At 43.2% G+C, this 24043-nt stretch overlaps 1 protein-coding gene across 3 annotated transcripts in view; it reads right to left on the bottom strand.

Annotated features, from left to right (window-relative positions):
* The window catches only part of Map3k20 (mitogen-activated protein kinase kinase kinase 20), a 156721-nt gene that overhangs the window by 37051 nt on the left and 95627 nt on the right, over positions 1-24043 (bottom strand). For 2 of the 3 annotated variants that reach the window (XM_034494192.2, XM_034494191.2), the window contains exons 10-11: positions 19035-19141; positions 9952-10087 (exon numbers count right to left, since the gene is read on the bottom strand). In XM_034494192.2, the coding sequence (XP_034350083.1) occupies positions 9952-10087; positions 19035-19141 (243 nt within the window). Of the gene's footprint in view, positions 1-975; positions 6432-9951; positions 10088-19034; positions 19142-24043 lie in introns of those variants that run through there. The other variant, XM_034494194.2, reaches the window with a different exon arrangement.

Here is a 24043-nt window from a genome sequence, read left to right as displayed (position 1 = left end):
AACACAGGAGCTGCGAGGGAGGCACTGAGCACACTCACCTGCTTTAATAATGTGGATGGGTGACTGAAGGAAGCGCATCTAAAGTTGATCTCGATCAAAGAAAATACATGGCAAGCTTTACTTCTTCAAAGGGCAGCTGGGCACAGCTGCAGAAACATGCCATCATCTTTGCCCATTATGGACTCAAATGTGGAGTAAGAGACAACAAGATACTATTATAGTTGGTCTTTACAGGACGTCAGTGCATGAGTGAATGTGATATGGGGTGGTGTGTGTGTGTATGTGTGTACTGGCAAGTGTGCATGCATGCATGTTGTTTTGACTTCTATATAATTCCAAATAACTGTGTGTGTGCACGTGGTTTGACTTCTATATAATTTCCAAATGTTGTGTTAAACAAAATTGAGAAATAAAGTATTTCTTGAATAAAGACTGCAAATGAAATAACCAACATCTTCAGCTTTAATGTGCAAAGGAGAGCGGAGTTCTTGCTGCCAGGGCTGGCTCATCAACATTATGCCACAGGGAAGAGCCTGAACTCTGCCTCATGCTCCCTCCAGCAGGAGTCTGCAGATGCTTGCAAAGATCAGTGAGAGGGGGGCTGGAACCAGGCACTGCAGCAAGACGGTTTGAATTTGGCAAGACAGGGGATAAGAGTTAATGATCTGCAGCCTCACAGAGGTTCCCCATCTCCTTCATGTTTTCTGTACCTTGTTAACATATCAGTGCATCTGCTGCAGAGGAGTTCTAAGCCTTTCTGTTTTCTTTGGGGATTAAAAAAAAAAAAAAAAAAGAAAAGAAAAAAACAATCCCTCACGACTGCCCCTTCACTTTAGTGATCCATTATTTATACTCCACCAGGCTTGAGGAGAGAAAAGCACTCGTGTGCATGTGTATGACACTGATTTCTTCAAAGGATGTTGGGAATCCAGTCTAACAAAGATCTTATGTACACAGCGACACATAACAAAAGAATTTACTGTCAAAACGTTTATTGCAAAATGGAGTCTTAGAACAAAGGAAAGCGGAGAAAAGTTCACATCAGAATGAAATGTACGACGCCAACTTGGATTTTTGAATACATTGTGGACTCGGTGCCGGAATATCAGATTCCACTATGAAGTCGGCAACTAAACAGCCTCACCACACAGGAGCGCAGTTTAATCTTCCATACAGACATTGTACATGGCATTTGGCATGAGACATGGCAATGGAGTGGAGGGGGAGAAGATTGTTATGCAAACACAGTGATGAAGCCTCCTACTGAAAGCTCACACTTCAAGGATAGAAATGCTTTCTGATAGCAGGTTTTCAGAGTGCAGAAGCAATATGTGGTGTCGGAGCAAAGAGTGTTCTGCACACGCTATAAAAACAGTTGCATTGGTGCCTGAACTCTAGTTTGAAATAATTCTCTACATGCCAAGAAAGTTTCTCACACAAGCAACAGAGTGCCCACAAAGTTGGGGTCTGAGAAAACATGGCCTGTCCCGGATTTCCTGATAGACATTCATTTTTCAACCACAGAATGCTGTGCCTACTGACAGCTGTCAGGCTGGGCTACGTCCAGCAGGGTGGAGCCTCTGCTGCCATGTTACAGTCTACAAAGGAAAATGGGTCTTACTTGAAAGCAGCGGAAGTTACCTGGTTATAGAAAGAGTTACATCTTACTGTGTACTGTGGAACAGTGAGGCTCACAAGGCTGGCTGCCCAAGTCTAGTGTGACAAAAATCGTTTTCAAAGTATTGACATTTAACTTGGACTAGGTTTTAAGGCCATCTTTCATAAAGTTCTTGGCATGCTAATGAAAACTAAAGTTATATCCATGCATGGTAACTGGAAGGGAAATGGGTCTGAGTCTCTCCTAGACTCCACCCCTTCCCCTAGTCCCTTTGATTTCAATGGGGATCAGGTGTGAATACCTCAGCTGGTGTTCAAAGTCTAACAAACTCACTGCATGTTAAAAAAAAAAGTCACTGGTTTAAAAAAAACCACAAACAGCCTTCAGCATTTTCAGAGCATCGAGAGCAGCATGCCAGGTGTCTTCAACCTTACCCCATTGGCTATTTGTGAAACATTAAAATGTGATTTTGCTTAAAAAGAAAAAAAAGTTAGGAAAAATTCCCTTTAAATGACTGCAGAAGGACAGCAAGTCCGTCAAGGCTGTATTACTGGGGAGTTACTGTAATGGGGCACGGATGCAATAACGTCATAGTATTCCAACAACCAACCTTAAGGGGGTGGGGGAAGAAAAAATCAACCACAAACAGTGGCTGGAGAAAAAGCTACAGCTTCATAACATGCAGAAGGTGTCCTTATTGTTCTGAAAAGGCGTGGGTGATTTTGTCTGGGGAAAAAACTAGAGATGGACTAGCAGATGTCAGGTTTAATGAGCTTCACAGTGGAGACAGGACAATGCTATGGAGATTGTGGAGAAAAACCTTTGCAGGGTGGGGCTGTCCCTGGCAAGCAGGATGCCATCAGTCTACTGTAAATGCAGGCTGGCCAAGGTCATGTGACCTCCCAGCTGAGAACCACTGTAGATGTCCTCAAATTCTACATGTTAGCTTTACGAGTAAAGAAAGAAATGTTTTAAAGTGTCCCATTACCACAATCTTTAGTTCTAATTCTCATTCTGAACCTTTACTTTTTTTTTTTTTTCAGGATTTCTTTAACTGTTGAATTGTGTTCCTTTGTAAGTCGGGTCATTGGAACAAAATCTAACACTGATAATTGACCATTTCCAAAACCGATCTAAGAAGTAAGTTAGACCTTTGACGTTAGCATGAGAAATTCTTCATGTTGCTAATAGACATTTCTTATAAAATTAACCGAATCTAAAGTTTTCTAGTCTATTTTACAGAAGGTGCAAGAACTCTATGGGTCTTGTTGATATGAGTCAGGTTTAGGTATGTCTGCACATTTTAAAGCCACTAGATGAACACTTAATTTGAGCAGAAGTACAATGCCCAATGACATATTCTGTGGTTCTAGATAGAGCAGTTGGAAGCTTTTCCCTGAGGTTCATTCTGCTCTATCCTAAGTCTCGTGGTTTCTTTATGACAGTACTGAGCTGTGAACATGGGCTGCAATGTTGGTAGGAGATGGGAGGTAAAGGCTGTACCTGTCACTGTCTCCTTTAGGTGCTCACGGCATGCTGGGAAATCAGGAGTTGCTAGGCATCCTTTCTGCTCCCTCCGAGATGTGCCGGGGTAGGGTCAAGCTAGTCTGGGCACAGAATGCAGTAACTTTCCCCTACTGGCACTATTTGGCTGATTTTTAGTGCACTAAAATTTTTATATAGAATATGAATCGGGTATTAATTTAGGAAATGCATTATTTCCACGCCGCATATGTGTTCTAAACCAACTCTTAATTAGAGGGCGGTGAAGTTTACATTCTAACATACAGGGCAGACCTCGCCACTCACAGAGGTCCCTTCGCCTTCTTGGGCTCTGTGCAAACATTACATCATCATGTAACAGAGGGCCTTTCCTGAGCATGCTTTTAAGACTTCTCCCTCTAGCCCCATCTTCCTTCCTTGCTTCCATGTCTAGCACGCACTTAGGGAATCCTGCCATTCTGTGATGCTCACTAGCATGCATGCTCCAGGAGTGCAAAGGCTATCACCTTGCTGTTCTCTAGAACTTGATAAATGGTCCCAGTGAAGGCTTGTTGAACAGGAGGCTTTATTTTTGCCTGGGCAGGTGTGCAAGAGGCAGGCTCCTGTACCTGCCACTGTCTCCTTCAGGTGCTCACAGGCATGCTGGGAAATCAGTTGCTAGGCATCCTTTCTGCTCCCTCCAAGACTTTCTGTTTAGGCAGCCTGACTACATGTCTGGAGTATGCATATGCAGAGGATTCCAGCAGGATGGGTGTGAGGGGGGGCCCATCTTCTTAGGCACCCAGTGCGTGTGGATCTGCCATGGTACACAGGCTCCAAGACCAACTGAATTAAACTGTTTTTGCGTTTTACATTCTAAGAATTGCTCTCTTTATTTTTCATGAAAGCTATCTACTTTTAACTTCATACTTCTGCGCCAGTGTCACTTGCAATAGATAGTTTAGTGGCCCAGAAGGTTACAGAACTCACTTCTCAGTGTCTCCTTTACTTGGTTGGCAATTAACCATAGCTTGTGCTACCTGGCCCCTGCCATGGCCTGGTGCTATGCTACATGGTTACTTACTTTCCTTCTGAGCCTTTCTCTTTGGAGTGTGTTAACATTCCTGTCATGGTAACAAAGGGTCAGGTTCAGAGATTAAATAGTCTACCTGTGACTGCACAGCAAACAGATATCCAGAACATTCCACTAGTTATTTCTTCCCAGATAAAGTTGTAGCACATGCTTTTCATTTTTGATGCTACTTTTCAGTCCTCACTGAGGATTAGAGGCCTGTCATAGCTTGGATTCCAAAAGACTTCATGACCAAACATACTTAGAAACAACAGTAGATGATATCGACTCATTTCTTCAGATAGAGTCTTGCAACGTTGCTCATACATAGTCTTGCAACATAGCTAATACTAAACCCACTATTGTCCTGCCTCAGCCTCTGAGGGCCGGGATTATGGACATGAGCTACTTTGCCCACCTGCTATTATAGCTTCTATATAAAAAAAAAAAAAAGCCCACCAAAAGTATTTAACTTTCATTGTCAAATGAATGACACCAATTTCTGAATTAGATTGATAAAAACTTTTGCTTTAACTTTATCTAGTTGTAATTTTTTTTTTTTTTTTGTTTCCAAAACGGCTTTATTGACATGATGGATGATGGTTGAATCTGGATGTGCACCCCCAAGAAACTCAGGGCAGACCTGAGTCAAATAGGGAGGGAGGGGGGAGGGGCTGGGGAAGAATGCTTAATTGGCTCCACCCTCTGGCCCTAGTTGTAATTTTTACGTGAGTTTATATTTTAAATAAGTTTTGGTTGCTAGTGCTAGTCTTCTTAGTGTCTCTGGGTAGCCTGGGTTTCATAGTAAGTACCTGAATCTATTTCTCTAACTAGCATAATAGAGAACAGTGCAAAGAAAAGAAAGTGGATGTGTCAGGGGAGGCTACATGTAACAGAGAGACCCCTTCAGAATGTGCTTGTGTCTAAGAAGGATACTTTATCTTTCCTATTTAGAGTGTTTTGTTCTACACATAGATTAAAATCTAGTAGTATTATTATGCACCTCTGGAAAACAAAGAGACAGAGTGTCTTTATCACAAGTAAAGAGCAGGCTCGTGCTCATCCTGTTCATGACTAGACACGTCCCTTTGGGACCATGTGATTCTGTGTGAAGGACAAGCTAAGCCTAGGGTGACAGTGTGCTCTTGTTAGGATGCTTCCAGCCAGCACGGGGATGCAAGCTTGTAATGTCCTCTGCTGCCTGCTTCAAACCAAAGTATTTCTCCTGCAAATGTTACTACTGAGAACACCACTCTGGTTTTACTTTGAGGAGCTGTGGGCTATTTGGCATTGAAAATTCTTGGCATTTAGGTATTTCTGAAGAGGCATTTTGTTATAATCTTCTTTCATCTCATCTCAGGTTTTTTCCCCCCCTGGATTTTAGAGTTGCCAATCACCTCTGCCATTAGAATGTACCGTACAAGGAAAGAACCTTGGTGTGCTGGGAAAGGATCGAGTGTCAGAGTGCAGTCGGGAGCAGAGTGCTTGCTCAAAATGGACATTTTTTTTTTAAAACCAACAGAGTGAAAGGATTAAATACAGTCAAATACAAACTACAAAGCATGTGCTTTAAAAAAAAAAAAAAAGCCCACATGTCATTAGCTCAAGAACACGATATGTATGTGATCATGTATTTCTATAACCAGGCACCGCACTCGCTGATAAATACGCCTTTAGCTTAAATTCCCCGCCCTTTTCTGACCGCAAAAGCAAAGTCACACTGATGAGGAAAGCGCCCTCCCCTCAATAAGCTCAGCCTCAGGCACGGTGCTGGGGGCTCTGCCTCCCTAAGCTGCATTTTTTGCACAGACTGAGATAACACATTTCTTCTGTTCTTCTAAAACAAAACAAAACAAAACATTTCCACCTTATTCCCTTCTGCTGTCATTCACTATTATCCACGTCATTCTCCTCCTCACCGTCACCGTCATCATCGTCACCTTCTGACAAGTCAAAGTCACTGAACCCCAAGGCCATGTTGACTTTCTTCCCTCTCCTCTTACACGTGGTTTTGGATGAATTCTGCTTGGCTTGCATGTTTATCTGCATCCCAGAATGCAGTACAGCTCCTGCTCTGTTCATTGAGAAGACATCCCCAAAGCCCATGAGCATCATGGCCTGCAGACTGGGGTTCATGCCATGGCCCTCCCCGTTACTTGCTGCCGTGATCTGGCATGACATCTCTGCACTGTTTGACTCCTCTGTCTTAGATTCAAAGTAAGACTCCTCAGACATTCTTGCAGAGAGAGGCAAGAGAAGCTATCAAAGGGGAAGAAAGGACAGAAGTGAAAAGAGAAATTAGTACCAATTTAAGTCAGGGGACAGATACCACAAAATTAGTTGGTACCACGCAGCAGGTGAATGATGAGGACTTTTGAATGGCGGGCCTGGCACCAGTATATTGGCCATGATTTATAAGTGGCAGGGTAGATCATAATGGTAATCTGGCAAAGCACCACACTGAGCCGGACTGCAAACGAACAGGAAGGTACCAGTGGTAAGTCCTTGCTTTGCTTAAAATAAAATAGCTTTTAGGATATCTCTTAATTTTTCCCAATTTCATTTCCATACAGAAATATTTGATTAACCATTACATTAATTTAAAAAAGGAAGAAATGAAGCAGAGAATAAATCTCAAGTTAAAAAAAAAAAAATCAGAGACCCTGTTCCAAGGAAGAGTGCAGAGGAAGGATAAAAGCAGTTCGGTTGCAGTGTGCGCGCGTGCGCGTGCATCTGGGAAACGTGGTTAACTCTCTCTCTTTCCCTGGGACAGTGCTTTGAGCACACTCTGAAGACGATTTTACTTCCATTTGTTACTGACTCGGGCCAGATCCAGCACTGTTTAATTTAATCATGTTATGATATAATTCATTTGGGAGTAAATTCGAGATTCCGTCTTTAAGTGAACCCGTGTTAACTGTGGGAGGACTGCTCAGGACCCACTTAGCCTGTCTCCTTGCTGCAGCCACCGATACCCAAGTCTCCTTCCAGTGGGACTTGTCTATGAGGTCTTTCTCATGTTGTCACAGTGTGATAATTTACTTTCTTCCTTATACAGTTACTTGCAACGGCCTACCTAATCCACAGCGTTTGCTCCTGTTTCTTTTATGGTAAAAGGTCAGGGTGTAAAAACAATGGGTTTATAATCTTCTGAGGACAAAGCAAATAAAGGCTCATGCTATTCCCAAATAATGCACAAATACTGGAACTCTCGGATGACCTTACATTCTGGGTGTGAAGGTACAGAATATTTACTACCCTTTTTTTTTTTTTTTTTTTTAATTTTAAGATTTAAAAATCCACATCTATTGTTGCAGGCACATGCATGCCACAGGCGTATGTGTAGTGGTCAGAGGACAACGTTCGGGAATCGGTTCTCTCCTACCCTTGTGGGTTCTCAGGACTCACGTTATCAGGCTTGTTTGGCAAATGCTTTTAGTGACAGAGCCATCTTGATGGCCCAGTTTTCTAATTTAAGTTACTGTTGGAGATAAGTTTTCAAAAGACAGCTCATTCTATTGGAGGAGAATCTTGGCACTTTGGGCTCAGAATAAAGGTCCTGTGGTCCATCCATCCAGCCTCAGATCCTTACAGGTGGAGCAGGGCCTCGCTCCCTTCTCACATTCTCAAATTGGTTTTTCAACGGACAGAAACTCTCTGTTGCTCATTTATTTTATTCCTGCCGAGGTTTCTTCTCACATGTTAGGGTCAAAGAGCCCCATAAATAGTTCTTAAATAAGAGTTGATCTCTAAATACTTTTTATATCGAGCTGCAACAATAATTAAAAGTAAGCCTTATCCCTATTTATGCTCAGAGAACTCATCTTTCCAAGTATCTTTACTATTTCAGTTTTAGGAAGGAAAATGGAACCCCTGAAATCAATCTGATAGTATTCTTATGCAGTTGTGTAAATGTTAGACTGTTATATTTCAGATGAAGCTACCTATATATATATATATAAAAAGCCTCGTTTTGCCCTTTTTAAAAAGATTTCTCTTGCTCTCAGCAGTCCAGTTAAAAACCAACTAGAGATTGAAGCAAGGATGAGAGAAAACGGCTACTTATAAAATACTTTCCCTTAGAAGCACCAGCTCTAGGCAGAGGAGACATTGAAAGCAAGTGTTATAAACAAAGACCTTTGGGCCTCTTAAGTAAAAAGGGAGGGGACTGCGTCATGCTGTCCACTGTTAGCTGGTGACCGAAGCACTTTCTCCAAACCAAGTTTTCTGGGGTTAAAACACAAGCGCACAGCCTACTAAGCACCTGCAGTGCATTATCCTTTATCACAACTGTGTTACCAGCAGCAGTTATATGTGCAAGGCAGCCCACAATTTCTTAGCAAGACTGATGCCAGTAAACCAAGGTGAGGTTCTGAGGCACACTCTAATAAGCGCTTGAAAGTTTTCTTCACAATAAGACATTTAGAAAGAGTCGAGCCATGCAGCACTTTACAGTTAAGGTTTCAACGCACTTAAAAAGGAAAATGAACCAGCTTCCTAGCCTTCAGCAGATGGGATGTAGGGACAAGGCTGTGTGTGCTCTCCCGCTCCACCTGCCTGCAAGAAGCGGGGCTCCTTCGCAGAGCTCTGAGTGCTTCATCCTACTGGTACCAACTCGGCCTAAACAGGAAACTCTCCCCCTTTACCCCTTCTTTGAGAGTCTGGTTCAATTCACAGGACTTGCTAACAAAAGTGAGATATCCTTTTAATATCTCATGCTAGACTTCTGTATAGCAATTCAATTCTTACCTCAGCATTCCCGGGATTACCAAAGTCATTTTTGAAAAGGGTAAATGTGTCACATTTAAATGCATTCTTTTTTGGGTGACAGGTTATGCCAGATTGCGTCTCCACAGGAATTGGAAATGGAGACAGACTCTCTTGTTCTTTAGATATTAGAAGACATTTTGCAACCTGCCACTGGCTGCTCAGTGGAGGTTAAGACTTGTCTAGATAGGTCTTTGAGGAACACAAAGGATGAAGGATGTTTAACTTTTTTCTTGGTATATTTGCTAATAGCTTCATTTTGAATCTCTCATTCTTTGTGATTTTTAAGAGGACAGATATCGTCCACTGAAAATCCTAGAAAAACCAATCCTAAAGTAACTCTTACTTAAAATCTAAAGGATGATGGAACATGATGCACAATTTAACACACAGCTTAAGCTCAAGGTTAGAGCATGAGCGGCCAGAACTCCTCTAGACGTGGGGAAGAACAAGGGTCTTCCCAGAGGTAGAGCAGGTGGGCTGCCTGTCTCAGGAGAAGCCTTCTCCCCATCTGATGCTGCTCACGGCACTAAATCAATAAGGGATATTAATGCTTGTCATCTCTATGTCAGCAGGCCAGCTCAATCTTAGAAGGAAAATGTGCTTAAGTCTGACACACCCAAGGCATCCCTGGCTGCCTTGCAATTAGTTATTAATTACTCATGGCCTCTAAGTGTAAGGCTGGACTACAGCGTTCCCTCCGGGTTCTGAGGGCCTAACAAATGGTCTAAAATATATTAGATTTTACTCTTGTAATTTTAACATACAAATGCAATTCTTAAGGAAATCACCGTTCTTAAAGGAAAGATCCAGGAGGGGGAATTTTCTTTTAAATCTCTGGCATTTTGGTGTTTCATACTTCTCACTACCAATGAAGGCCTTTAGTTCTCAGGAGCAGGGCAGGGAAGAGTTGGGGGTGGGGAGGAGACTGGCCATGCTGCCGTGCTCAGCATGCACGCTGAAGCATCCCAAAGGCAGAGTGCTGCAGGAAGCCGCTAGGTGGGGTACTCACCGGGGTGTTGGACTGCTCGGTCAGCTTCTGCTCCCACATCTTCAAGCGTCTCTCCCGTTCTTTGAGCTCCTGCTCTTTAAAGCTGAGGTCGCGCTCTAGTTTCTTCAGTCGCTCAAGGGTTGCCTCAATTTCACACCTGCAGAGAGAGAATTCAGTGAGTCTCCACTACGGGCCCCCCCAGCCCGTGGGGGCGCTCAGTGGTTCCATTGGAGTGTTAACCAGATAAAAACCTAGGGTGTGGGCTTTGAAATTGGCCAGGAACCAGCCAGAGCAGAAGGAGGACTCTTTTTTATCCTTCAAAAACAACAGGTGGTTTCTGGTTGAGAAAAACAAACTCAGAGCATTTTAACAAAGCATTGAAGAGCGACCTGGGTCGCACTAGTTAGTCAGGAGCGGCTAGCCCTTTAGTGCCTGCTCATAGTTTAAGAAGCTTTATGGAGCACAAAGCATGGTCACGTGATCCCTCATCTTACTCCCAAAAAAGCCCCAATAAATGGGTACAGGTCTGTACTGCGGATGGGAAAATGACACCAAGTTGTATAATACACAGAGTGAGCTATCAGGCTGACACTCTTGCCCACAGAGTAGTTCAGCGAGGTTGGGTCACCTGGGATTTCTTTGGGTGAAGGGATGTCAGTTTAAGATGCCAAGGGCTCTACAATGCACTTTATCCTGAGAATTCCTGGCCCTGCTTGCCGAAAACAATAAAACACAGGTGCCTGAGACTACCATCGAGAATGCAGACAGGCAGGCTGGGTGAGGCCTGGCTGTTCCCACTATTAAACAAACACAGGCAAATTTTTCCTCCATTTTTCTTCTACTGAAAATAGACATTCTTCATACAATATATTCTGATTACGGTTTCTCCTCTCCCTAACTCCTCTGAGATTCCCCTACCTCAACCAAATTCACATACTTTCTGTGTCTCCTCAGAAAATAAGCAGGCATCTAATACAATAAAACAAAAACAAGCAAACTGGACAATGACAAAACAAACAAAAAAAAGAAAAAAAAAGCCAAAGAAAAGGTACAAGAAATATATAAAGGTGCACACACACACACACACACACACACACACTCACACAGGAATCCCATACAAATAATTTTTATAATCTGGCAAGCATGAGATACTTGTCCAGAGAAATCCTGAGTCTCTTTTAGACTCTGTACTTTTAAAGGGAGTTCTTTCCCTTCTGTCTAGGCCACTCAGGACACTCTGCCCAGTAACAGAAACTGTTCTTACAGAAACTGAAACTGGCAAGATGTCTGGGCACGAACTTTTCCTCCTTCAGGACTGTCACAATGTTAATGTCTAAATTTATGCTCTGAGAACTGGAAGTCCTCCGCCTTGAGTTTCTGAAGAGCTTGCCCATGAGCCATGTAATGAGAGATGAAAGGGCGTGGTGTGTGTGTGTGTGTGTGTGTGTGTGTGTGTGTGACATGCAAAGAGGCATGCAAAGGAACACAGGCAGGCTAAAGGGCACCACCTCTGGTGTCCTGCAAGGACTTTCTGGTTAGCTGCTGAGACAAGCCTGTACTACACACTACGTCTTCACCATGAGACCTTGATGTGGAAGGAAGGCATGAGCCCCAGGGCTCAGCTGCTGGAGATACCCTGTCCTTGGGTTTCCAGGGAAGGACAGAATACGTGGCCATTTCAGTCTACTCCTATGCAGGAAAGCTGAGTTGTGTAACTCGAGGGGCAGCTTGGACGTGGGTTTGCACTTGAACCCAAAGGTTCTCTTCCCTGCGTGTATGAAGAGACCCTCAGCGTGGGAAGGTTTCAGTACAGCTTCTGTGTACCCTGGTCCCTTTTACTGGGGCCATGCGAGAAAGCACGAAGGGACAATAAGTCACAGCATAGTCCCAAGAAAAGTCACAAAAGCAGAATCTTTTAGAATCTTCTATGATTTTTATCATAAAATCTAAGTTTAATCCTTAATATTTCTGACAAAAATATTATGCCAATTCATGAACATGTTTGTTTTAACTTTTCAAATGGAGGATTGAAGAGGGAAAACTCAGCGTGGAACTCCTTAGAGTGAACTTCCATGACAAAAAAGAATGAGCCACTTTGAGCCATTGAGAGGGTCACTGGATAACAAGCAGGCCACAGAGCTGGGCATACTTGGTGGTGGGATGGCCTGGGCCACTTGTCTGTGTGACACTTGATAATCTTGTCCTAACTCTTCTGCCAATGAGACTGATCCCACTGGAGCGTGCTCCTTTCAGTCAGGACGAATGACCAGCACAGTCTGTTTTGCTTGTAATTAAATCCAAGGCCTCATCTCAAATTCTGGCTCAGGGAGCCCACTGTGATTTCGAGCCCTTATGGAAAACAGATCAACAGTTAAGTAAGCTGAAGGCTGTGATAGAAACACATACCAGCCGGGAAGATGAGCTCCTTAACCTGTCCTGCAGGCCCAGAGTCCCAGCACTGCTCCCTCTTGAATGCTGAGAGAGTGACCCAAATCGGAGGACATGAAAAGATATTTCCCGCCCCCTGCTGCCTTTGCCTGGTGCATCTATTGATGCATTTAGAAAACCTTCCCATTCTAAAACTCCAGTTGTTGAAAACTGGTTCTCTGACACCAAATCTGGCCAAGGTTGGTTTCAACTAATAATCAATTTTTCCTTTTCAGGCAATGAACTGTAACTATTCTTTCATTAGAGAGATTCACTGTGGACTCACAGGTCAAACTGAAGAAACAGCCACATGGGCTTCTACATTGCAAGGTAAGCAGAAGCGTATTAAAGCTGTGGTGCGAACACACATGATGGCTCCTCATACCCAAATTGCAGAGAATCTGGTTTTGATCTCTGCCTTTTCTTCTCAAAAGGCACGCCATAGTGACAGTACTTTGGCTGCCATGAGAAAACAACCAACAAAGTGTTTTGCTAATAGGCAAAACCTGAATGCTCCATTTCAGCCCCTTGGCTCAGTCACACACACCGCTGCAGGTTTGTGTGGTCACACACGATAACCACGTGGGGACACAAATTCTGCTCCGACTGCTCGGATATCAAGGGGAGGAGCAGCTGAGGGTTAGATGAGCAGAGTCTGATGCTAGCTCTCTTTCCTTTATTGTTTAAGTAGCCTTTAGTAAGCTGGTTTTACAGAGGATTTTCGAGATCATTTAATTTTCTAAATTAGATGTTTCGCCTGCCTGCGTGGAGAGAAAGCTTGGGCAGGCGGCCATCATTTGCAAGTATCCCAGCATGCCTGGACTCACACTTCACGGTGACTCCCATTTGCTGAAAGTCTTTGAGCCCTGATAAAAGTTGGGCAAGGGAAGTCACAGCAGAATGTCCTGTCCTTTGAACTACAAGGTGATCTGAAAACCCACGACATTCTCTCTGCAGTGTGATACACTAAATGGCAGGTTTTCACTTGATTGATAACCTAAAGAGTTCACACTCCGCAATTTGTTTCTGAGCAAGAAAGAAATCTGGCAAAAAGAGTGGTGCATGTTAGTGGGCAGCTAGCATGACTGATGGCTGATGACCATAGTCCATGTGGGCCTCATTCTGGCTCCACTGCAGTGCAGTGTGAGCCCAGGTAAGTTACCCAAGCTGCTGAGGCCTCAGGTTAGCTCCTGGGTCATGACTGGGGTTGCTATGGGGATTGAGAAAGATAACCCAAACAGAGCATGGGCATCTGGAGGAAACCTATGAACAATAACCGGTGACTAGTATTTAAAGCATCCTCCCTTGTGGCTGTAACCAGTTGTCATGTTCAGTTACCACAGCTCTGCTGCCTCAAACTAGTTTGAGGTGAGAGTCAGGTGAGACACACATGCTACATCAGAGCAGAGCTAACAGCTCCCTCGAGGCCTTGAGAATGCCCTTGAGAAATGGCGCCTTCTTACATACAGATCAGGGTACCTCCTCCCATTCTTTGGTACTGGTTCTCTTCATTTTCCATCTTCAAAGTCTGGGGTTTGTTTGTCTATGTTTGCTGTTGAGATGGAGTTCTGCTATGTTGCCCAGGCTGGGCTTGAACTTGGGGCCTTCCTTTGGCCTCAGCCTCCTGAGTAGGTGGGTCTACAGGCATGTACTACTTTCCCCAGCTTTCACCTTGAAGTATTTTAAACATTACATTTATCACTCAGTTAACCCAAACTTAGAAGTTTTAAAAAATGACAAATGGGAAAATGCCCTCCCTCTGGGACCTGCTGTCTGCTGCATTCTCCAGTGTGCATGGACATACACAGTACTGTGTGCTGGGTGTTTTTTTTTTTTTAATTCCACCATTTAAAATAAAGGAACCTGTAGCCTCCATTTTAAACTCATTTCTCAGATCCACTGATCAGAACTCATGGGTGGGGATGCACCTGCTAGGTGTGGAGACACCTTTTCTGAAAGCAGTTCTTTTATTACACAAACTTCTGTCTGGAGCTTTGGCATTCTAAACGGTGTCCTCTGAACAAGTCCCCACGCATTCTGTAAAAGCATTCCCATTGGTTTGCCCTGCAATAAAGCCATAGTAGCAGGACTTCTGGGGCAAAGCATTTGTACATCTTTAGGGCATCTAACTGTCCAGCCAAAAAAATAAAATAAGAAAGAAATTTAAAAAGAATATATGAGGAAACCCATTAGCACCACTTGGCTTTATAGTGTGCAATTCTGAAAGAGCTCATGAGTTTTCCCCCCTTTTGTTTGTTTGCTGAGTGAAGCTGAAGATTTTCCATGTGCTTATTAGCCATTTGACCTCCTTTTAACTTAATATTTATTTATTTATTTATTTATTTATTTATTTATTTATGTATTTATTTAATTCAAATTGATCTGTCAGGTTAGCGTGCATAAGAATACGCTCTATCCTGGTATTTTCATGAGTCACTGTACTGTGTGCTCACTTGTTCTTCACTCAAGAGGGCCTGTCTCCTCTGCACTCTAAACCAGTCCTTGCCTGTGTTCCCGGTCCCACACATTCTGCTGCCTTCTCTGTTTCCCACCTCACTCAAAGTTCTTCCTCCCTGCCACGAAACTCTTTTCAGTTCTGCAGCCCACACATAGGTACACATGGTTTTATTTTGTGTATGTGTGGTGCTGTGGTTTACCATCTATCCCTGTGGGTATGCACCGGATGGGGTGTGTATGCAAGTGTGTGCGTGCCTGTAAACAGAGGTTGATGTCAGGTATTTTTCTCAATCCCTCTCCACTTTATTTTTTGAGGTGGGGTCGGTCTCTCATTGAACTTGAAGCTCACAGATTTGACTAGGCCGGCCAGTGAGCACCAGGGATCTATCTGCCTGTCTCTGCCTCCCCAGCAGAGGGATTACATATATATCCCATAGAGCCAGATTTACACACACACACACACACACACACACACACACACACACACACACTCTGCATATAACAGAAAACACGTGGTCTCTGTCAGTCATATATTTCACTTAACATAGTGATTTCCAGTTCTATTCATTTTCCTGAAAACATCAAGATTTCATTTTCCTTTACAACTGTGTGACGTGACGTTCCCCTGTGCCACATTTTCTTTCTCCTGCTGATGGTCACCAAGGTGGGCTCCTGGCTACGTGGATGTGCAAGTGTCTCAGTGATGTGTTAACTTTGTCCTTTGGCTGATGTGGTTTGAATAGGAGTGGCCCCCTTAGGCTCCTGGATTTTAATGCTTAGTCACCCAGAGCGGCACTATTTGAGAAGGATTAAGAGGTGTGGCCTTGTTGGAGGAAGTGCGTCTGGGGAGCAGGTTTTGAGGCTTCAAAAGCCCAAGGCAGGTGGAGTGGCTCTCTCTTCCTGCTGCCTGAGGATCAGAATGTAGGGCTCTCAGCCACTTCTCTAACCTCATGCCTGCCTGTGTGCCGCCTTGCTCCTTGCCATGCTGAGACTAAGCCTTCTAACTGCAAGCCAGTCCCAGTTAAATGCTTTCTTTTATAAGAGATGCTGTGGTCACTGTGTCTCTTCACAGCAATGGAGCCGTGAGGAGTATGGCTGAGTCATATGGAAGTTCAACATTGGTGTCTTCAAGGAATTGCTACCCTGATTTGCACAGTGGTGGCACAAGTTCACTCTCCACCAACCATGAAGGCTCTCCCTTTCCCCACATCTTCACCAACACCATCATTTTACTTGATGATAGTACTAGTCGAATTCTTTTTGTGAAATGTGCTTTCATTACAGTAGTGTTTTAACTAAAACGCTTCTTGGAACATAGGAATTGTAGCACGGTCAGGGACCCAGAGAGCTGCTCAGAGAATTCTTGAGACCTAACTGGTTTTCAAGATCGCATCATGACAGATGGCACCGTGACAGAGTTGACTTTTCTATTCTCATTCTCTCAGAAGAACATATAGTTTTCCTGACGTTTTATGGCATATGGGCTGTGGGATGAAGGCAGGGGCCAAATTTATTATTATTATTTTTAAAAGATTTGTTTTTATGTGTATCTATGTGTGTGTCTATTTGCTCATACATGCATGTGGGTGGGGTCTCAAAGAGACAAAAGGGGCAATGGACAACCTGGAGCTGGAGTGCCAGTGTGCCCTGAGCCTCCTGAGGTGTGCGCTGGGAGCTAACTGCAGTCATCTGGATGAGGAGCAGGTGCTCTTAGCCACTGAGCCATCTTTTCGGCAGTGTGCATTTACTAATTTTTACATGAACTAATAAATAACATTTTAACTTTTTCTCAGTTCTATTTTTAATGTAATAAATATTGCCAGGTACAACTCATTCAACCAAAAACTTTCTTGGGGTCCCCGATAATTTTTAAGAGTGAAATAGAGATGGTTCTCTGGGTAGGGGTGTGTGCTATGCAAGCATGAGGACCTGGGTTGGGATCCTGGCACACACACACACAGTTGGGCAAGGCAGTGCTTGTGTGTAGTCACAACACTGTCTGTGCCAGGCGTAGACAGGAGGGTAACTGGGACCTGCCAGCCATAGCCCGTCTCCTGGTTCAAGGAAGAAGGAAAGAATGTGATAGAGCAGGTCTTCCCTGTTTCTGCACACACATGTGTGCACCTGCATACACATGTGCATATAGCACCCTCACATGCACACACACATGAATATAAACCCACCAAGCACATAAACACACAAAAAGTGAACTGGAGTCCTAGACAAAAAATAGCTAAGAAGCTCTAGTCTGCCCCTCTAGGGAAGAAAGTTATAGCTGAGTGGCGTTTCTCTTGTAAACTTATTTAGGATGGGTATTGGTTTTAGCTATGGGAAATTTCAATTTTTTTTTGCAGGAAATTTAATAACTTTGCTTTGTTTTTGTTGTTGGCACACTTAGAGAACCCTATCTCAAACATACTAATAATTCAGTTTTTAAATCCCTCTAATCCTTGGGGTAACAATCAAATAGCATTTCCTTAGGGAAACCCTGTATTATATATATTCAGGTTGGATCAGATTTCATTGTTAACGCTCGCTCGGCTAGCCATTCCTTCTCTGTCACGTGGCTCGTCAGGGCGGGATGCAGATGCTTGTGCTCTCACAGTTAGTATTTTGACACAGGTGTTTTTGAGGCTGCTGCTGACAGTGTTGTATGTCTGGGGACATTGTACTAACCACAGTAGCCCAGCACTGACAGGAGCATTGGCCAGGGGAGGTTTAACGGGTCTGACTAAAAGCACAATGCATGGGCAAACGTACTGGGCCCATAATTATCTTCCAGGGCAAGAGCAGTGTTTACATCACTATAGTCACGCTCTCTGATTGCCTCTTTCCTTCTCTCCCTCCCTCTCTCTATCCCCCTCTCCCTCCCTTCCTCCTTTCTTCTTCATATGTTTACTGAGCAGTTGTTATTGGACGAGATGGAGACAGGGCTATACAAAACAGATGTTCGCTTTCCCAACACTCGAGCCACAAGGCACATCCATGCAATGATCCCAGAGCTCTGTGCAACTGACCTGGCCAGGGAGTGGGGGTTGCTCCCTTGCAGAAATGCAAGGCCATTAGCTGCCTGGATGGCTAGTGGGAGCTGGGGAGGGTGGGGCAGGAGGAATGTGCGACTGAAACAGGGTGTCTATAAAAAGGAGGCTGCACTGAGAGGCTCTGGTGAGGGGGACCTGGGCCTCTGTGGAGGGACTGAAAGCTCAGAGCATGTTCAAGACAAGGCTGGATGGTGGGCCTTCTGAATCATAAGTATTTCTGTCTTTGTCTGAAGAGCAATGAAACACACATATGCAGTCTGAGGGGAAGTGGTCTGATTACATGTGACTGTAGGAAACATGTCACACCAAGATTTTGTTAAGTTACTTTAGACCAGGAAATAAAGCCCTCAGATCTAGATGGGAGCTCAATGCATTAATTTTATACTGCTAGGAAAAAAAAATCAAGAAAGTCAATGGTCCTAGATAGCTGTTTCAGAGGCATGAAAATAAATAAATAAGGTCACTGTAAAATATCAATCAAATCGAAGGCCCCCAGTCACGTGTACTGACAGGTGGCAAGAGCCAGTGCATGCAGTACTGCCTTAGCACCAGCAGATGGCGTAGGGCATCACGTTACTGCCATGGATATTGGGAGCTGGGATGAAGTTACTTCAAATCTCTGCTGAGTCAGGGGAGGAACAGTGTCCAGCAACCAAACATGCTATTTATATTCCCTGCGTCATTCGACCTGGTCCAACTGTTTCATCTTGGACTTGTTTTTTCCACTCACACAATCCGATTCTCTCTTTACTCATTCGTTTTGCTAGGGTTTATAACATCTACCGTGTTTTTAATAGGTTTTCCACTCCCTGCACTAGCAGATACAATGCTCTACACATGGCAAGGCTAACACTATGCATATATATATTTTAAAAAGACTTTTTTTTTTTTTTCCTGGAAAGAGGCCAAAACGTCTTAACACAGAATGTGTGCAGAGAAGGGTCTGGGAATGGACTTTGTTTCAGAAGATATGACTTTAGTCCTCTTCCCAGACACTTAGATGTATGCTAAGACGACAAGCATAAAAAAACTCTCACATATCAATGCGGGGTTATAACTTTTGGGCTTGCTGCCCTGTCTCCTCCCCCATCCCCCAAGCTGTGCTTAGACTTCAAGACTGTACACTGGGTATCTGGTTCTCCTCAGCATTGGGCCAGGACTCAAGCTGGAGCCACCCACCTCCACTCCGCCTTGTTGTGTAAAAACGAATTACACTGGTCAGGAAGGTTCGTGTCATTTGACATGGACTCCAGGATTGAAATGATTTGCTTGAACGATGGCCGTTTCTGAAGAAGAGAAGAAGGAACCACCATGAGACTGGAGGAACAAAACAACGGGAGAGAGAGTGCAACCACAACACGGCAGGGTTCTGACTTTGTGTGTAAAGCCAGCAGACCACCAGGTGCAGGGAGCCGTGGTCTTTCCCCTCAGTTACTCACCCACAGGGATAGACGCATATGTTGATTTTTTTTACCATGAAGCATCAGGTTGGGATAACAAGTACTCGTTTGTATGTATGGAGAGAGGTACTATGTCTTACTTTGAGGTCTGACCAAGAGCTCCGTCCTTAAGGATGCACCTGTGTGGCAGACCTGGTCAGAGCTCACCTCCATTCCGTATTCCGGGCACTCTGCTCTTGGCTACACAATGTCTCCTTTCTATAAAAACGTGTGTGGGCAGGCAATATCTGCTTACCAACCCACTGGAACTAATAAAACGTCCCAAATCAGTTGGTCTGAAAACAAACATTTAAAGTCAGAATAATGTCATTGTTCTCAAGGTTTATCCCATGGCTCCGAAGGCAGCTCCTGAAAAAGCTCGCCCAGTCTGTCTCTAGCAGGCCCCGTCTGCACTCACCTCCTTCCACTCCAGCCAAGGCTCAGACAAAAGGTTAAAACAAAAATGGAGAACGATAATAGAAGGATGATGCGCGTTCTCTCCTCACCGTGCCTCATAATTACACCATTTCAGAACAAATTACAGCTACGGCAATTAAAACACGCATTTTAATTTAGGAGCACAAAAACAGGAAGGAGCACTGTTGAGGTGGCTTGCTCTCAGGACCTGGAGCTTCTGACATTATTAAGAAAAGCGCTTTCTTCGTATTTTAGAAGTGTAAAACCAGGATATTTATTGACTTCTTCTGTCTTTGTTTATTTCGAGGGCACACACATGTGTGCATACACAGATGGTATGTGTGTGTGTGTAAGAAAGCATAGTTAAACGTTACTAACAAGCAAAGGAAAATGCTTTAAACAGGGTACGTGTAAACAAATCTATTTTTTTTAAAACTTTGTTCTGATCTTCCTGTCTCCTACCATGTCAGGTTTTAAATGAAAAAAAAAAAAAAAAAAGGTGTAATTTTGCATAAGAACTGACTATAAAATAAATACAGGAAGTGCAGGATCTTCATTTTGCAAGAAAAAGCAGCAAACAGGGCTAATGATTTTTTTTTTAAAGACCTGGCTCATGGACCCCAGGCTAGCCCTTCAACTCTGTGTAGCTGAGGATGACCCTGAACTGATCTTCCTTCTACCTCCCAAATGTTGGGCTGTATAACACAGCTAGTTTATGCAGTGCAGGGAAATGAACCCAGGATCTTGTGCATACAAACCAAGCATTCTAGCAACCAAGCTACATTCCCAGCCCACCCAATGGACTATTAAAGACTTATTTTCTCCTATATTTAATTATTCTTGAAATAAAATTAAACTCCTTTGTATTCAGGTGACACGAATCCCTTAAAAAATCTTGCCATCACAGTTAGACCCTGCTCACATACATTATCAGAATGAGCATTTAAAATACAGGCAGAGCTGGCTGTGGTGGCGCATTTCAGTAGTCCTAGCTGTTTGGGGGCTGAGCCAGGAGGATTACTGGAGCACAGAAGTTCAAAACCAGCCAAGGCAATGTAGAATTCTGTAGTAACGGTTTTGGGTGTGCTGTTTGCAGAGCCGGTGTCACTGTGTAGGATCTGGGGATGCCCCTCTGAAGGGCTTAGGTGTCCTGAGAATGTCAGGAGCAGATTACTCATCTTGAAAAGCAGTCACAGCCAGGACCTCTTATTGACATCTTTGTATCTCACATCTCTATTTGCTATCTCCATTTTATACACAGGACAACTAGAAAGCTGCAAGTTACTCAGCCTTATACAGGAAGCTGGTCACAGAACCTGGGCTATGCCTTTAAACGTCAAATCTTTTATATTATAGACTATGATACCAATTTCTACCTAATTATCAGCTTTAGAGATGCCATTTTAAGACAAAACTATACTCTCCTTTCTTTTATTTTCATTCATATACATATATGGGTATATGTGTACATATATGGGTATTATATATATAATTTTAGTTTTGAGACAGGGTTTTGAATATCCCAAGCTGGTCTTGGGCTTACTATGCAGACTTACAATTCTTTTCCTCTACTTCACACTCAACCAGCTAAGCTACATTTCCAGCTCCAATAGAATATTTTGAGCACATGATTTAGGCCACCAGAACGACGTACTATCACTTATACAATATTAGGTTTTTTTCCTATATGTCTCTTTCACTGTAAAAGAACATTAGCCTTAGAGGGAAACTGAATATTGTAATCTAGGTGTTAATACTCTAAAGTCCAAAGTCTAAAACAGGAATAAAATACTCTAACTGACTGCTGCTCTCCCTACAGCAGGACTGCTCCCAACTCTGAGCCATGGATCAAAATGTCAGAAAATTTACTGTGGTCTGGTTTCTGCGTCTACTTTCTATTGCTGAGAATTAGGTAGGAATTGGTATCATACTCTATGAGATCAAAAGATTTGATGTTTAAAAGCCCGTGTGTGTGTGTGTGTATGTATGTATGAATATATTTATATTTCCTCACAGATCCTGCAATCCATTTAGCAAGAAAATATATCACTGTACAAGCTAGGGTTATAACCCAGACTGATGGTGGTTGGGGCAAGGGCTCCCAGTGTCTGGGAAGGTAGGCTTGGTGCAACATTGCTGGAGAAGGCATGCTCAGGGAAGGAAGCGTGTGCCAGCAGATTAGCCATGAGGACTGAGGGGTGAGCCGAAGCCACTCTCTGATCAAACCAAACACAGTGGCCTGGGGTACTTTATCAGAATAAAATGTCATGAGTAGAAAATAAAAATGTGTTTCAAACTTACTTTATACTTCATGTGGCCGGAACACAAGAATTTTTGGTTTGAAAGAGTGTTCAACTTCCTACATGTTAAAGGCATGCCAGTTTCATGGCTGTTGCTCTGGGCTTAAATTCCTCGCTGTTCAATGTCATATTATCATTTAAGTGTACATTCTGAGGATGCTAACTAATGTAGCACCAAGTTTTCAACTAAAGAGTTAAATCATACTGAAATACAATTACAATTCCGGAGATCTGGATGCATTATTCTAGTTCAATGCACATAATTTCAAGTGAAATTTCTAAGCACAAAAGAGAAAACACTGCTAAAAAAAAATCACTGTATGTTGTAACAGACACAAAAGTAGAGGGTCTGTGATAACATTTAAACAGTCCATGTTTGAAAAGAAACATACAAACATCTGCTTATAGTTGATTTAACTAGTGGTAAGCAGTACATTTCTTTTAATGCTTAATTATTAAAACCCCTCATTCTGAAAAGAAAAAAAAATCACACACTGACAGTAAGAGGCCCTCAGGCAGAGGGCAGGAAGGAGCACTCAACCTCTTGGGATGCTGCTAGTGTATCCATGAAAACAGTAAGGATCGTAATGTCATGTGCTTTAGGAAAAATAACACTAAGTTATACGGAGCTCCACCTGACGAGAGGCTGACAGAAGTGTGCTGTTCACCAGGGCCAAGGCAGGATACACATGGTGGGGGAGCCCGGTAAGCAAGTCTTCCTAGCCACAGCAGCAAGGCACATGGCTGGGAGGCTTCCCAACATGGGCTCTTACTGCTGTGTCAATGTATTTCGCTCTCAGTGTAAGACAATACGCCAGAAATACTGTGTCTGAATCAACATGAATTCTGTCCACACGCTCATGTTGTCTCTAAGCCATTTCCACTAAAAAAGCACACAGACACATCATCACTGTTCATTCCTGGGGCTCTCACTGGAAATGGGTATGAATTATGAGAGAATTTTGTATTATTACATTTCTTCATTATTTTTTAAGGCCTCTACTTTTGAATAGGTAGTAAAACCTCAATTTCCATGAGGACATTATACAAATTTGAATTATGACTTTTGTTTCTTCCTTGAGTTTTGGACTGCTCAGTTGTTTTAATGTTTAATCTATGAGACTCATTTTAAAATGATAACTTTTACTATGAAAATTTAAGCATGCACTAAACAATATAGTATGCCTCTATATTCTATGACTGAGCTTCAAACCTTAGCCCTGCCAATCATGATTAATTTGCATATCTGTCCATTGCCCTACGCTTTCCTTTGAAGCAAATCTAAGACCAGTTATCATTTTATCCATAACTATTTCCATATATATCCAAGAAGATTGGTTGTTTTTTTTTTCTTCCTGAGACAGGTTTCTCTGTGTAATAAACCGGTTGTCCTGGAACTCTCTCTGTAGACCAGGCTGGCCTCAAACTCACAGAGATCCTCTGCCTCTGTCTCCTGAGTGCTTGGATCAAAGGTGTGTGCCACCACCACTCACCCAAGAATATTTTCTTAAAGCTGAACTTTGTGGGGAAAGGAGATGGGCTACCCACGTTTACCTGTGATAGATGCATGAAAGCCTAGGATTAGAATTTCTTCACTCTTATGTGACAGCTCAAAACCATCCCTGGAATTGTCCAGGAAGGATACACTGTGATTCTACCAAAGCAAAACCTCTTTGCTCCTCTGTTAGAAAGGAGATGGAGAAGAGGCTCAGGGCAGAGAGTCACAGCAGACTCTCTGCGTTTATACCCAGCCCCACTGGTACCAGCCACATGGCCTGGACTCATCATTTGACCTGTGCCTCCTTGGCTCCATCTGTGAGCCAAAGTTGACATCAATCAGCTTCTGTATCTAGGAGTTAATAGAAAGTGATCCAACACAGCCTCACATATAGTGTGCACTGTGTTAGCTGTTTGGTTTTTTTTTTGGGGGGGGGGGTGTTTTTGTTTTTAACAAGGCACATAGTCATGATTAAAAGCAAAAGAACAAAATTGTTTTTGAGACCAGAATGCTAACAAATGCTGTAAAAAAAAA

The sequence above is a fragment of the Arvicanthis niloticus genome, chromosome 2 (assembly GCF_011762505.2).
Source record: "Arvicanthis niloticus isolate mArvNil1 chromosome 2, mArvNil1.pat.X, whole genome shotgun sequence".
Lineage (NCBI taxonomy): Eukaryota > Metazoa > Chordata > Mammalia > Rodentia > Muridae > Arvicanthis > Arvicanthis niloticus.
The sequence above is the reverse complement of the archived record's forward strand: the minus strand, read 5'-3'. Positions and strand labels throughout refer to the sequence as shown.